Source organism: Scardinius erythrophthalmus (genome assembly GCF_964197995.2).
Source record: "Scardinius erythrophthalmus genome assembly, chromosome: 17".
NCBI classification, from domain to species: Eukaryota; Metazoa; Chordata; class Actinopteri; order Cypriniformes; family Leuciscidae; genus Scardinius; species Scardinius erythrophthalmus.
Genome location: NC_138237.1, coordinates 25,565,157 through 25,579,381, shown reverse-complemented (window position 1 = coordinate 25,579,381; position 14,225 = coordinate 25,565,157). Strand labels below are relative to the sequence as shown.

The 14,225-nt window shown below is 37.9% G+C and overlaps 1 protein-coding gene across 4 annotated transcripts in view; it reads left to right on the top strand.

Annotated features, from left to right (window-relative positions):
* Positions 1-14,225, top strand: part of plrdgb (PITP-less RdgB-like protein) — a 103,134-nt gene that overhangs the window by 33,311 nt on the left and 55,598 nt on the right. For all 4 annotated transcript variants that reach the window (XR_014032018.1, XR_014032019.1, XR_014032020.1 and 1 more), the window contains exon 3: positions 7,439-7,543. Coding sequence is in view for 1 of the 4 variants with exons in the window: in XM_081391857.1 (XP_081247983.1) it covers positions 7,439-7,543 (105 nt within the window). In the remaining 3 variants the exon portion in view is untranslated. The remainder of the gene's footprint in view (positions 1-7,438; positions 7,544-14,225) is intronic.

The following is a 14,225-nucleotide window of genomic DNA, read 5'->3' as shown; positions in this document are numbered from 1 at the left end:
CACCATGTAGATGTACCTGAGGTTGTAGAAACTGAATTTCATTTGCAATTTTGAAATTAATGACGGCTGATCCATTGCGATCTTTCTTTGACTTGACAGCCAGTCACAACACAGGTTAAAGAAAAGGCTAAAGTAATACATCACAAACAACACACACGCAGACTGGTGTTACGGTCCACAAGGACATACAAATGTGAAACACATTTAAATCAATTGTACTTATGCAAAAATGTGAGCATGGTATTCAGGCTCAGATTTCCATTTGTAAAAATTAGAGTTATTCCCTCAGGTTCTTTAAAACCATTTCACAATGAAATTCTGAAGTAATGCCGGACAACTTAATGATGACTCCCTTGCATATGTTGATGTCATTTGTTGTGTCTGTTGGGTAGCAACCAGCAGGATTATAATTGGTTCAATTCAGTTATTCATGAGGTGCAAATTGCCCACTGGTATTTTTCAAGCATCGAGCACTCTCAAGTAGCGTTTGTGTGAATTTTTTATGGGCAAATGGTCCTCTTGTTAATCCCAGTAGTAATAAAGGCCCTAAAGGCACTGCCGTATTTCGTTCGCTTCCCTGTCTTATCTTACAGGTACTGTATTAGGCTAGATTGCTATCGAATGTGGAGTACCTGTGAGTGATTATGGCTGTAATCTCTACAGAATCATTTGGGGAGTTCAGAATCGTAGCATATGTAAAAGGTTTGTGGAAATGAAGCATTTGGAGCCCTGCATAACTTTCCACGTTCCTCATTTTTTTCGTTTATTTGAGAGTTGTGAATGGAAATAATACATGACAAGGTCATGAACAGGGGAGCAGTTTTAATATTTCTTGCGCATGATAAGAATGCAGAATGTAATACATTACATTTTTACATCTAGAGTAGAAGGTTATACATGTATTTTATTCTGCTTTTGATTTCACATCCCACACCTACAGCATTCCGGTGCTACAGTAATGTGGAAGTTGGCCTAAATATTGAAGGAACTCATCAGTAAATGGCTGAAAAGCAGGGCCCCCCATTTGTCGTGTTGCAGTGGGTTACAATTATTATTATTATTAAAAAATTTTTTTTTTCACAATGAATTGGTCGATCAACTTTACAAAACCAGTTTGAACAAAATGGGGCTGTCTCAATACCCACACTTGTTTTACATGACAGGTAAATAATGACAGATTATTTAGGTGAACTGTTCCTTTAAGAAAAATCATCTGTTACATCACATTATTCAGTTTGTACTTGTCAAATACATAATTAATGATTTGACGCTCAGTGAATGACAAAAACATGCCAACCTGATATTATATTTTCACATTAGTATGCTGATTCAGTGTGTCTGCCCAGAGGTTTGTTTTGTTTTGCTTTCTCAGTTTCTTGCTGGAGCTCGTCTCATTTCCTTTTCTTGTTTTGTTTTTCTCTGTCCTGGCCCTTCATTTGCCATTCTTGCCTGTAATTTTGCCTGTCATTTTTTTCAAAATATTGATTCTCTGAACAAGTTGTTGGCAAAATGTTCTTAAGCTACCCATCAAGTTGTCAAGACTAAATCTGTATAAGAGAATTGCCATGATAACAGAGCTTCTCCATTGGATGCTGCAGGCTTGTGATGCTCTTGCAAATATTCATATGGCCTTTCTGCATTCATTTTCTTCTTGTACCCACCTACACGTCATCACTCCATTTTTTATCTTTCCATCTGTATCTCTCTGTATCTATCTTTCCACACCTTGCCCTTAATTAAGATGCAAACACATGCACTGTAAAAATGTATTGCAATGTTAAGCTTTGCATTAGATTGAAGGCAACACCATTATCTTTGAGTTTAAATTTAACATCTGTAGCCAAATTGGATTTGTTTGTCCACTAAATGTAAAAAAAAATCTTGTCATAGCAACTACAGATTTTCAATTAGCAACTGAGGAATCTTTCATTTGCTCTTTTCTTTAACTTTTTTAAATTACCTTTTTTATATATTTGTCTAAGATATTGCAACATTAAAAAAAAGCTCTTTTTTTTCTTTTCAAATACACAAAATTAAGATAAAATCGAAAAGGGGAATAAAATAATCCTTTAACAGTAACCATATCATTTATTAATGTGGGGAATTCACAAACTCTTAACAAATCAGCAGTATTGTTCAATATGAAAATGGTAGCAACATAAAAAGCCTTATTTCGTAGAAATTGCAATGTTTGTCTAAATTTAGGGGTGACTGTATGTTGTCCATAGTTGCATGGTTTTGAATGGAACTAATGGCACAATACATGATGTAGGCACAATTATTCGTTGCATTTAAACACAGACTTTACACATTCAGCCGTATGATCATTGCATCTGACTAAAGTAGGCTAGCCTTCTTCGAAATGGCCTTTTCCACAAACTCAAACACACAATCTACCCCATGGACACAATCACTCACCATCTCCAAACAGTAAGTTAGTCGCTTCTGGAGGGAAGACCATTCCTACTGATGCTTTTCTGATTAAACAGCCATGCTTCTTCCCAGAGCCTCGGTGCATTACAGCTCAGTCTTTCTTAGTTAATTGTACATCAAACACTGAAACAATACATTTAAAGGATTAGTTCACCTCAAAATGAAACTTTCCTGATAATTTACTCACCCCAATGCCATCCAAGATGTTCATGTCTTTCTTTCTTCAGTGGAAAATAAATTAAGTATTTTGAGGAAAACATTTCAGGATTTTTCTACACACAATGGACTTCAATGGCAACCAGAATGTTGAAGTTCAAATCAATACCGTTTCAAAGGGCATTCGAGAAATAAGGGTCTTATAGCGAAACGATCGGTCATTTTCAAAAAAATAAATAAAATGTATATACTTTTTAACCACAATTGTTCGTCTTGTGCTGGTCTGCGACACGCCACGTATTACGTCATCACGTTAAAAAACATTACAAAATGACATACCTTTACAGTAGTGTGTAGCATTTCTGGGGATAAAACACTTCTGGAAAATAGCAGATAACACATAGTGTGCTGCAGTGGGAAGTTATCCTAAACATAAGGAATGCTTCAAACAAACATTAAGCGCTTCAAACAAAAGCATATATTTTAGCACGGCTGGCCTTGTCAGGTGGATACATGTGCTTTAAATGCATTTGAGAATTATTTTCCCAGCACATAACTCCCATTTTACGGTTGTATTCCTGTAAATGTTAGAAAGTCACGCGATTATTCCATTTTGCATACAAGCCTTGTCCAGACATTAAAGGGATAGTTCACCCAAAAATGAAAATTCTGTCAGTAATTACTCACCCTCATGTTGTTCCAACCCCGTAAGACCTTCGTTCATCTTCGGAACACAAATTAAGAAATTTTTTATTAAATCTGAGCGCTGTCTCACTCCTCCATAGACTTCTAAGGGACTGAAACTTGCTGGCCCAGAAAAGTTATTAAAGAGATCGTTAATATAGTCCAAGTGACTCCAGTGGCTTAATCTTAAGTTTATCAAGCGACGAGAATACTTTTTGCGCGCTAAAAACAAACAAAAATAATGACTTTATTCCACTATTCATTTCCTTCTCTCTGGGCCTCGAGAGTTAACGTAGTGTTTTTGCGCAGCGCGTCAGTGTTGCACGTCACCACGTAGGCTCACTATTGGCCGACGCTGGTCATGTGTGTGACGCGCTGCGCAAAAACACTACGTTAACTCACTCGAGGCCCAGAGAGAAGGAAATTAATAGTGGAATAAAGTCGCTATTTTTGTTTGAAGTCTATGGAGGAGTGAGACAGCTCTCAGATTTAATCAAAAATATCTTAATTTGTGTTCCGAAGATGAACGAAGGTCTTACGGGGTTGGAACAACATGAGGGTGAGTAATTACTGACAGAATTTTCATTTTTGGGTGAACTAACCTTTTAAGCAATTCTCCGCTAAACTTCACAGACTTCAGTGAACAGTGAACGAGCGCAGGCCCAGTGAAAATTGTGCAGAATGTGGATTTATTTTTTTAATAATGGATTAAAAGTATTGAGTATTGTATTTTTTCGCGAATTAATTAATTATCAAAATAATCATTATTTGAATATTAGCATGGCCATATTGCTCCATATTGCAGTTACTGGTGGCATTCTATTACATAATATTTCCCCTTTTTTAGCACATTTTGGTGCCTTGGAAGCAACATCTTATATTCATTCAAACATGAATAATCCTCTAATTGGCAGTAATGAAACTGGCTAATGCTGTAGTTGCAGATGGCAAGAGAACGACCCCATGGCCTGCATACTAATGACTGACTGATATGAGCAAAATAAAGTTTAGACTTTATAGACAGAGTTCATCCTTAAAAACTGGCTAATTTACAACCGGAGGAAAACACAGAGAGTGTATCCATCTTCATTAGTTTCTTATCAACGTATTCCACAGCCTCTTCTTCTTTCCTGCCTGCTCCCTGCTATCTCAGTGGTCTATTTTTGGCTCCATGATTTTTTTTTTTTTTTTTTTGCCATTTTGTCTCTGTGTGTTGTACCAAACCTCTTTTAAATGATTCCCCAAGAGCATTTTTTCTCTTACCTCTGTGTTAGGGACTTCATAAAGACATGGGCTATAGTCATTATTTAATAAAAGAAGCCCATATTTTAGTACAACGGATGATTTGAAACAAAATTGTGGTCTTATACACAGACCTATACACTTCTAAAAATGGCTACAGAAAGCAAAATCCTAAAGTCTATGTGAGTGAATGGCTATTGTCAAATGTGAAGCTTAAAGCACTTTACAGAAAATAGGGCCTGGAACTTACACATGTGTATATTATTTATATATAAACAGGGTGATGTAAGGATTATGGAGCGTTAAAAACTCTGATGTAATGTGTGCTTCATTCATGCTGGTAGCCGGAGGCGCCCTCGCGCAAGACTCATAGAAAATAATAATACTTTATGAGGTTACAAGAATTCCCTTAAATGGACAAATGCATCCATCAATCACTGTAGCTGAATATAAAGCAGATAAAAAAAACATTTTGAATGATGAGACATGAAATAAACACACAAATGTGACAATGTATGGTTTATGTGTTTTTCAAGCCATTTCGGGTCTTTTCATAAGAATGTTTTCATAGATTATATACATATACATACTCGGAACGTTTAGGGGACCATATCTTATTTGGAAAATTGATGTTCCCTGAATGTTCTCAGAACGTCCCCGCTGTTGTCAAGGACGTCGCCTGGTAACATTCCCAGAACTTTCAGAGGTCATGACGTTGAGTTCTTTAAAGGGTTGGGAGACGTTATTTGGCGGACCTTCAGGGAACATTCAGGACGTTCTCAGAACATTTAGGGGCATATGTTTTATTGGAGATTTTGATGTTACCAGAACGTTCTCATAATATCCCCGCTGGTGTCAAGAAAGTCGCTTGGTAACGTTCCCAGAATGTTCAGAGATGGTCACGATGTAGAGTTCTTTTAAGGGTTGGGGGACGTTATTTGGAGGGCTTCAGGGATCATTCATGATGTTCTAGGAATGTTCAGGGGACCATTACTATAGGACGTACTAGGGTTGTCAGGGTTGCTCGATACCAAGTCGGTACTGAAATTTTGAAAATGTGACGATACCAGCATTTTTGTAGCTTGTTTTTGTGTGAATGAATGGCACAGACACGCGGCTTCGTTTACCACACACACAAACACTGAAGCATGCGTGATGTAAGGGTTAATGCCCGACGAGGTGTCCATTATCAGGTATTACGGTTGCCTCCGCCGAAGTCCATAAATACCTGACAATGGACACCTCGAAGGGCATTAACCCGCTTATACCATGGTCACTTACGAAAGAAAGAAATATTTAATCAATTAATAATACTTTAATGTGTTTTAGAGTAAACATCGTGAAGGTTTTTATTTATTAAGTCGAGCGCACTATTTAATATCTCCCGTATACAGGCGTTGCCAAGCAACATGACCACAGCGACCCGACCGCAGCAGTTGATCAGTGAGTTTGAGCCAGCGCAATCATTTAGAACTGTCATCAGGCAAATTGACTGGACGCCTTTCCTAGGTGTACATTATCACTTTTTAACGGACACCCTGCAGCCAATCAGAATCGAGTATTCACCCAGACCATGGTATAAGCGGTGTTTTCAGCCTCTGCCACTTTGAAAAGACATGAGGCTGCAAGCATTTTACAGTTTCATTTGAGAAAAAACTATCGTTGTATCATAAACACACAGAAAATCAAAGGTCTTGACTCTTCGCGGCAACCCGTCAAAATATAAGTTCGGGTTAATTTGAAGAAATTGATAGAAATATATTAGGCTACTGGTGTACAGTAGATTTAGCTACGTCTCAATGTAATAATAATAATAATAATTATTATTATTATTATTAGGTGTGTGTAGAGGGTTGCTTATAAGTAATAAACTCTAAATTGAATTTAATTAAACTTTTTTTTTTTTTTTTAAATAGGAAAATGGGTCCAATAGATCTTGCTGTGGTACCGAAATTGGTACAGACTACTGGAATTTTGGTATTGTGACATCCCTAATAATAACATTGTTTTTATTATTATAAATTATTATAAATACCTACAAGAAACAAAGTTAAGATATTGTAAATTATTGAATTTTAAAATGTGTAAAGAAAAATAAGACAAAGTGTTTTAAAAAATAAATAAAAGTAGGCCTAAATGTCTTTGTAATAAATATGTTGTTTTTTTATGAGAACTTTGCATTTGACCTGCTGGTGAAATGGGTGTTTCTGAACCGATGTTTCCAAATGAGTTAGGAGGAAGATATGTTGCAGCGCAGTCCCTAAAGAAAAGTCCTGTTAACATCCTCTTTGGAATGTACTCTTTGTAATGATGCTGTGTGACCACAGAATAACCAACATGGAATGGCCCCTAATGTCATATCGGGAAGTTTATTATATGACCAACAGAGGACCATGTGGGAACATTCTGTTAACGTCCCAAATGTCCTCTTTGTAACATTCTTATGTGACCATAAAATAACCAAAATGGAACATCCCCCTAAAGGGTGAGGATGCTTTAGAAACGTCCCTAATGTTCTGTAAAGGTTCAGGATTTACGTCACCTTTAAAGAACTTTTAGGGAACGTTGCGCAAGGTCGCGAGAATGTCCCCTCCTACATGGGTAAATGAGGCTAAAGGTGTGACCCTTGACCATTAACATTTTATTTAATTTTATTGAAAAATCTTCTTTCTCAGCGCATATGACCAAATGTTAATGGTCAAGGGTCACAAATTTGGCCTAAACTAAGATGCCACTCACCTCGGGTTGTTATATTATATTATATTATATTATATTATATTATATTATATTATATTATATTATATTATATTATATTATATTATATTATATTATATTATATTATATTATATTATATTATATTATATTATAGACTCTAATTTTCTTCATTGTATTGAATGGCTTCTCACGTCCTGCTGATCCACAGATGTTATGGAGGGGAAGACGGTCTTACTCCTGGAAATGAGCCAGTGGAACTCCAATGACCTGGTGGAGCAGATTGAAACACTGGGACATCTGGAGCACTCCAGAGGTAAAACCACCAGGGTCTCCTGAAGACATCTCTCCTACATGTTTTTGTATCATGAACACATTATATTCATCCTTTAAGGTTCTTTAAGGCTGAATTTACCAGGAGTTGCTTGATGATGTGATTTTACGGCTCATTCATTTGAATACATTTCAACTGACAAGTAAAATTGCTGTGAAAACCGTGGATAATCTAAATGCTGCTCCTCTCTAATTAGTTTACTTGACCCTAAACAGCAGTTTACATTGCAAACAGCTTGTTTAGTGTCTAACTTAAAGTGCGGAATTTCAGTGAAGGGAGAATCAACGGTGACTAATGCTACAGATGCAGCGTAATCACTGTTTTGCTTCTCTAAGCCGTATTAATACCTCAGGACATGCAGTGGCTCAACAGCACTATATAACCCTTGTGCAAATTTAACTCCCTTTAGAGAGACACCCTAATGCTGCATGGGAGAATTAGAGTTTCTGTAATGCCGCACGACAGCTACTTTTAAATGAGGAGAAATAGGCAGCTCACTTTTTGACACTCATTTTAGAAAAATGTGTTTCATCAGACTGCGAAACAGTCCTACCAAGACCAATAAGACCTCATAAATGGTGCAGCATGATCGAGCGACTGATCAGAGTTTGTCAGCCACAAACAATGAGTTCAACAGCAGTGTTTGGTTTAGTTGTGTTGAGATGTGAGAAAACAGGGTCTTGAGAGATTCATTTTTATTCTCACTTGTGGAAAAAGGTCTCCATCCATACCGAACACCCTCCCCCCCCCCGATCTATTATTTGTGAAAGGATTTATGGATGGCTTAGAGCAGTGCAGAAACTTAATATTATGTGGATTTGGTTATTTTGGTTTTCATTGAAGGTAAGGTCACAGATTATAAAGGGACAGAGAAAGAAATAGGATTCAGACAGACAGAGCAAGTGAGGATTACCGCTAACAATTATCCGTTTTCATTTCACAGTTAAGAAATCTGGAACATATTTTAGATTTAAAGAGAGTAGGGATGCATCCTGCCACTTAACTAAACCTTTTATTTATTCGTTTATTCATTTATTTCCACACCAGAGGATTTAAGCATGACCCAATTTATGAATTTCCAATTTTTAAAAAATGTAAATAGATAGGATACATGCTGAATTACCTTATTTAGAGCCCAACAAACAAAACTTGAGTCTTCTGGCATGAGAACCCACATTTTCGTTCAGTTATACTGTGAATAAAAACACACCTGAGCACAGTAGGATTAAGAAAACACCGGTGACCTCTCACTAATGAACGAGTATTGCACTGAAGCGAGTGAAAGTGGAGGCAAGATGTAAAAAAATTCAGAGCTGTGGATCACATTTGAGCACTGGGACAAAACCAAGACAAGTTCTGAAAAATAAACAGAATGAGACTTGATTAGGTCAAGAACTACCCAATTATTTGGCCAAGTTTGTGACACAAATTTTAGCCCCACCAACCCACAGACACAATAACTTTGAATTTTTTTTTGGCACACCTCCTTGTGTTGGCCCATGCTTAGAATATGTTGCAACCCCCCTTTTTGCATACCCCGTGGTCCCATAAATAGCACACACAATGCATTTTTCAGCTTCTTTTTCCCGATGGATAATATCTGACATCTTCATTATGCTTACTGAATGTGTGTGTGTGTTCAGGCTGTTGTTTTGATCCTGGTTTCTCCAGTGCTATTATACTGGTCTTATTAAACAAGCTCATTTACATCTCCAGCTGTCTTCATCAGGCCATCACTGCTGGTGAAATGTAAAATCACAAATGTGAAACCATCTCCTCCAGAGATAGAATAAATGAAATTATGACTAATTTTACAAATGAACTGTGACTATAATTTATGATGTACCAAACAAGGAGATAAAACTGTACAAACTAGAGTAAAGTTTACTTTGATTATTGAGTCAAGTGTTGATATTAAATTTGCTATTTAGATTGTATTTATGTTTTGTTGAATTATATGTTCTGTTGTGCAAAAGTAGTTAGTCTATTAGTGGTGGAGAGTTTATTCAAAGTTGGTGGCGACAAGTTTATGATTGAGTCATTTGAATCATTCACTCAACCGATTCATCCAGAAACACTGATTTGTTTAGGAATGAAACGCCACTATGTTGTGTTCCCCGAAGACACACATTGCTATTTTGGTTTGGATACATATTAGTTGGCAGAGCAAAAATATGTAAAGGAACTGGCAATGGTGTGTCTCAAACGTAAGCGTAAACAAGCAATATAACACTCATAATCTCTGGTCTGAATATTACCACGGCTGCACATTAGCTGCACCAGTCTGAAAGATTTTCTCTCTTTTTAGTGTGAGTTGAGCTTAAAATTCATAATATACTGTATTATATAATTGTTTTCCAATTTTGATAAATAGTTACAGAAGTTTTGGTCTTTCCCAATTCAAACAGAGAAGCTTAAAGTTGGAGTACGCGATTTCAGAGATACACTGTTGATATTTGAAATCAACCCATACAATCCCTTCATTGCTCCGCCCCCAAAGTGCACAAACATGCAATGTAAGAGTGGATGTCTCTTTATCATAGCTGAAGCAAAATAATGCTTTGCGAAAAATAAAGCGAAGATGACGAATGAATGACAAGGAAGAACAAAATATTAACATATAGTACACAAGAGTGTATACTGTACAAACAAGAGTTTGTTGTTAGTCGCAAGCAACACAGCAGCTCCAGACAAACAATGAGACTCAAAACTGTCTTTGATTTTGCTATAAGTTTTACTATGTTTTTACAGAACCAAGATATATCTTGGTTCTGTAAAAACATAGCAAAACCAATGTTACTCACCTTCAATTCAGTGGTTCAGGCTGCAGGATTGCTGAATGACTAAAGAAACGTTATCAGCAAGATGGTATAAAACTGTACATTTCTTGTCTATTACCACCCACTGTTACGTATACCAACGACGGAAATAAGCGCAGTTATAATAACAAAATATTTGGGAGAGCATTGCTATAGTGTGACGATATTGTATTGCAATAGGTAGCACAATGATGTTAATACCGAATCAAATCGATTAGCGCATCATTTGTAATTGAAAGGGTTTAATAACAATATCTGGTTATGGTAACACTTGAATACTTACAAAATATATGAATGAGATGAAAATATCATTTTGCATCAATTGCACCTAGTATATTTGTAAAATGTTACCTTAGAGAGAGAGAGAGAGAGTGAGCAAGAGAGAGAGAGAGAGAGACTAGAGAGAAAGAGAGATGGAAGGCAAAGCTCAGGTAGAGAGGAAGAGCAAAGCTCTCCAATAAGAAGAGACAAAGAAAAGAGGAGGGAAAGAAAGAGTGCCTCAAGAACAACATTTACAATCTTCTTTTATTCCTTCCTTTACCATGAGACTGTGACCCAAATGTGAGAAATTCAAACTGACCAAACAGAAGATTGTACTAAACTTCCTCCACCGTACTAAAGGTGTGACAACAAGTAGACCCCTGATGTACACACATCTTGGCCTACTTGGCATCTCCCTATCTGTCAGTCATGTTCAATGTTACGTCAGAACTAAACTGATGAATTGGGATATCGCCTGAGAGCCCAATCACATTCGAGTGGTAACAAAACGAGCCAATGTGAGATTTGCATCACAAGCCACTCCCCACGTGAGGAGGTCACAAAGTCATGGAAGGCACCTTTTTTTCTGCCAGAAGCCGGTTCAATGTCTCCTCCGCTCTCACTACCTTTGATGGTGGGGTGGCCAAAGGGTATGTAGATATCCCCCACGTGGAGCGTGTAGTTGAGGTGCAGTTATGCCCACAAAATGCTGCCACCTGGCTGGGTCGCCCGCGTCTCCCTACCAAGGCCTGTAAGTTCTCTTACAGTGCTGCTGGACAGGCCGCCTCCGCCCTGCATGCTATGGCCCTCCTGTAGGTATATCAGGCCAAAGCACTAAAAGAGCTACACGAGGGTAGTTCTGACACATAGTTAATGCAGGAGATGTACACAGCGACAGACTTCACCCTCAGAGTCACTGCGTGGTACCTTGGGCAGACGATGTCTACACTAGCAGTCCAAGAACACTACCTCTGGCTGAACCTGGCCGAGATGAAAGAAGTGAACAAAGTTTGCTTTCTCGACTCCCCCAGCTTCCAGGCTGGCCAGCCACCTAGTCATCAGGTTCCTGAAAGGCGCCAGGAGACTGAATCCTCCTTGGCCACGCCTTCTCCCCTCTTAATGGCCCTAAAGAGAGCACCCATTGACCCCTTACCTCTTTTGTGATGTCTTTCAGCCGTCTCTTTTTTTCTACAGTGTTTCTTCAAATCTCCCTTTTGCTCACTCTCTCTCCTCCCCCATCATGAGTGGACACGCCCCTTACTGCTGAATGTGTTGTGGTGCTTGGTCAGAACCACTTTCAACAGCGCTTCTCAGAAATCACTTGCTGCTCCTTTAACTTGCTTGACTAGAAATAGCTGTCCAGTTTCGAAAATACAAATATGTGGACTGAGCTTAGGGACTTTGACAGTGCTCTTGAGAGTGGGATATTGCTTAAATAGATGCAAATATTAGAAACTGTCTTTACGTTTGTCCACATAAAAAGTGGTGAGCTGACATGACTTTTAATGGTGTTATTCAGTAAAATGAAGTTGGAGTTGGAGCTTAGGGAAAGACTTCACATAAACAGCTTAAGTTTACAAGCAAAGGAAAGACCTATAAAGAAAAAACTCCCTGCCCTGTGGATATGAACTCTAATTTAAATCATAAAAAGATTTGATAATATTAATTACTGAATTGTAGTTTTGAGTGCCATTCAGATTTTAAAGGAAAATTACTCTCTTACCGATATATGTCTTTCTATTCACCCTCTCTTGTTTGTCTGGAGGTTTCTTGCATTATTCATTAATACCCATTTTATCCAGCCCCACACAGAGCCACAAACAGATGCAGACTGTCTTGCTGTTTTAATTCTGAGACAGTTTGGGCATGGCCTCTAGCAGCGTGAGCAGTGAGGTTGACATTGACTGGCAAAAAACCTGACTGAAAACCTTTAGTGCTCTTTAAAAAGGCTAAATAATGGGCCAATCACAATATTAGTTAATAATATTTTACCTGCAGTACTGCACCAGTTCAAATTAAATATTGTCCTCAAAAGATAGGATATTATAGGTTATTCTTGGGAGGAAAACTGCCTCCATGAGGATGGTGAAAATTCTCCTTCAGTTATTGCAAGTAGTAAATTCAGTTGAGTGTTTAACAAAAACATTTTTAGTGAATCAAAATACACAGTTATTTTTGAATGGCTGTCAGTGGAGAAAGATGCATTTTGCCAGCAGAGTATAGTTATGAATTTACTAGCAAGGACTAGTGGAAAACTTGAGAAATTGAGAGAGCTTACATTGCAAACTATAGTGTGGTGACATAGTGGACTTTTGTGACATGCTGGATGTTTTTAACGCACATACACTCACTTATTCCAATTATATGTATCATTATGAGCAAACAATGCATGCACTGTGAAATATAGCTTTATGTATTTGTAAAAAGTGGGACTGTACAATCAAGTTTTATTTTGTATTTTCATTACACAATTTATGAATATTTTTATGAATATTTATATTACAAATGATTAATATTTGATATAAAAGGTAAATTTAAAGTAAAATAAGATCATTAAATTAAAATGTATGTAATATATACACTCACCTAAAGGATTATTAGGAACACCTGTTCAATTTCTCATTAATGCAATTATCTAATCAACCAATCACATGGCAGTTGCTTCAATGCATTTAGGGGTGTGGTCCTGGTCAAGACAATCTCCTGAACTCCAAACTGAATGTCAGAATTGGAAAGAAAGGTGATTTAAGCAATTTTGAGCGTGGCATGGTTGTTGGTGCCAGACGGGCCGGTCTGAGTATTTCACAATCTGCTCAGTTACTGGGATTTTCACGCACAACTATTTCTAGGGTTTACAAAGAATGGTGTGAAAAGGTTAAAACATCCAGTATGCGGCATTCCTGTGGGCGAAAATGCCTTGTTGATGCTAGAGGTCAGAGGAGAATGATTCAAGCTGATAGAATAGCAACTTTGACTGAAATAACCACTCGTTACAACCGAGGTATGCAGCAAAGCATTTGTGAAGCCAAAACACGCACAACCTTGAGGCAGATGGGCTACAACAGCAGAAGACCCCACCGGGTACCACTCATCTCCACTACAAATAAGAAAAAGAGGCTACAATTTGCACGAGCTCACCAAAATTGGACAGTTGAAGACTGGAAAAATGTTGCCTGGTCTGATGAGTCTTGATTTCTGTTGAGACATTCAGATGGTAGAGTCAGAATTTGGCGTAAACAGAATGAGAACATGGATCCATCATGCCTTGTTACCACTGTGCAGGCTGGTGGTGGTGGTGTAATGGTGTGGGGGATGTTTTCTTGGCACACTTTAGGCCCCTTAGTGCCAATTGGGCATCGTTTAAATGCCACGGCCTACCTGAGCATTGTTTCTGACCATGTCCATCCCTTTATGACCACCATGTACCCATCCTCTGATGGCTACTTCCAGCAGGATAATGCACCATGTCACAAAGCTCGAATCATTTCTGTCACGATCCACACACCAAGGAAAGGGAAGATCCAAGTGCAGTAAAGATTAATTTATTGGGCAAATCCAAAATTGTATCCAGTCCAGGCAGAGGT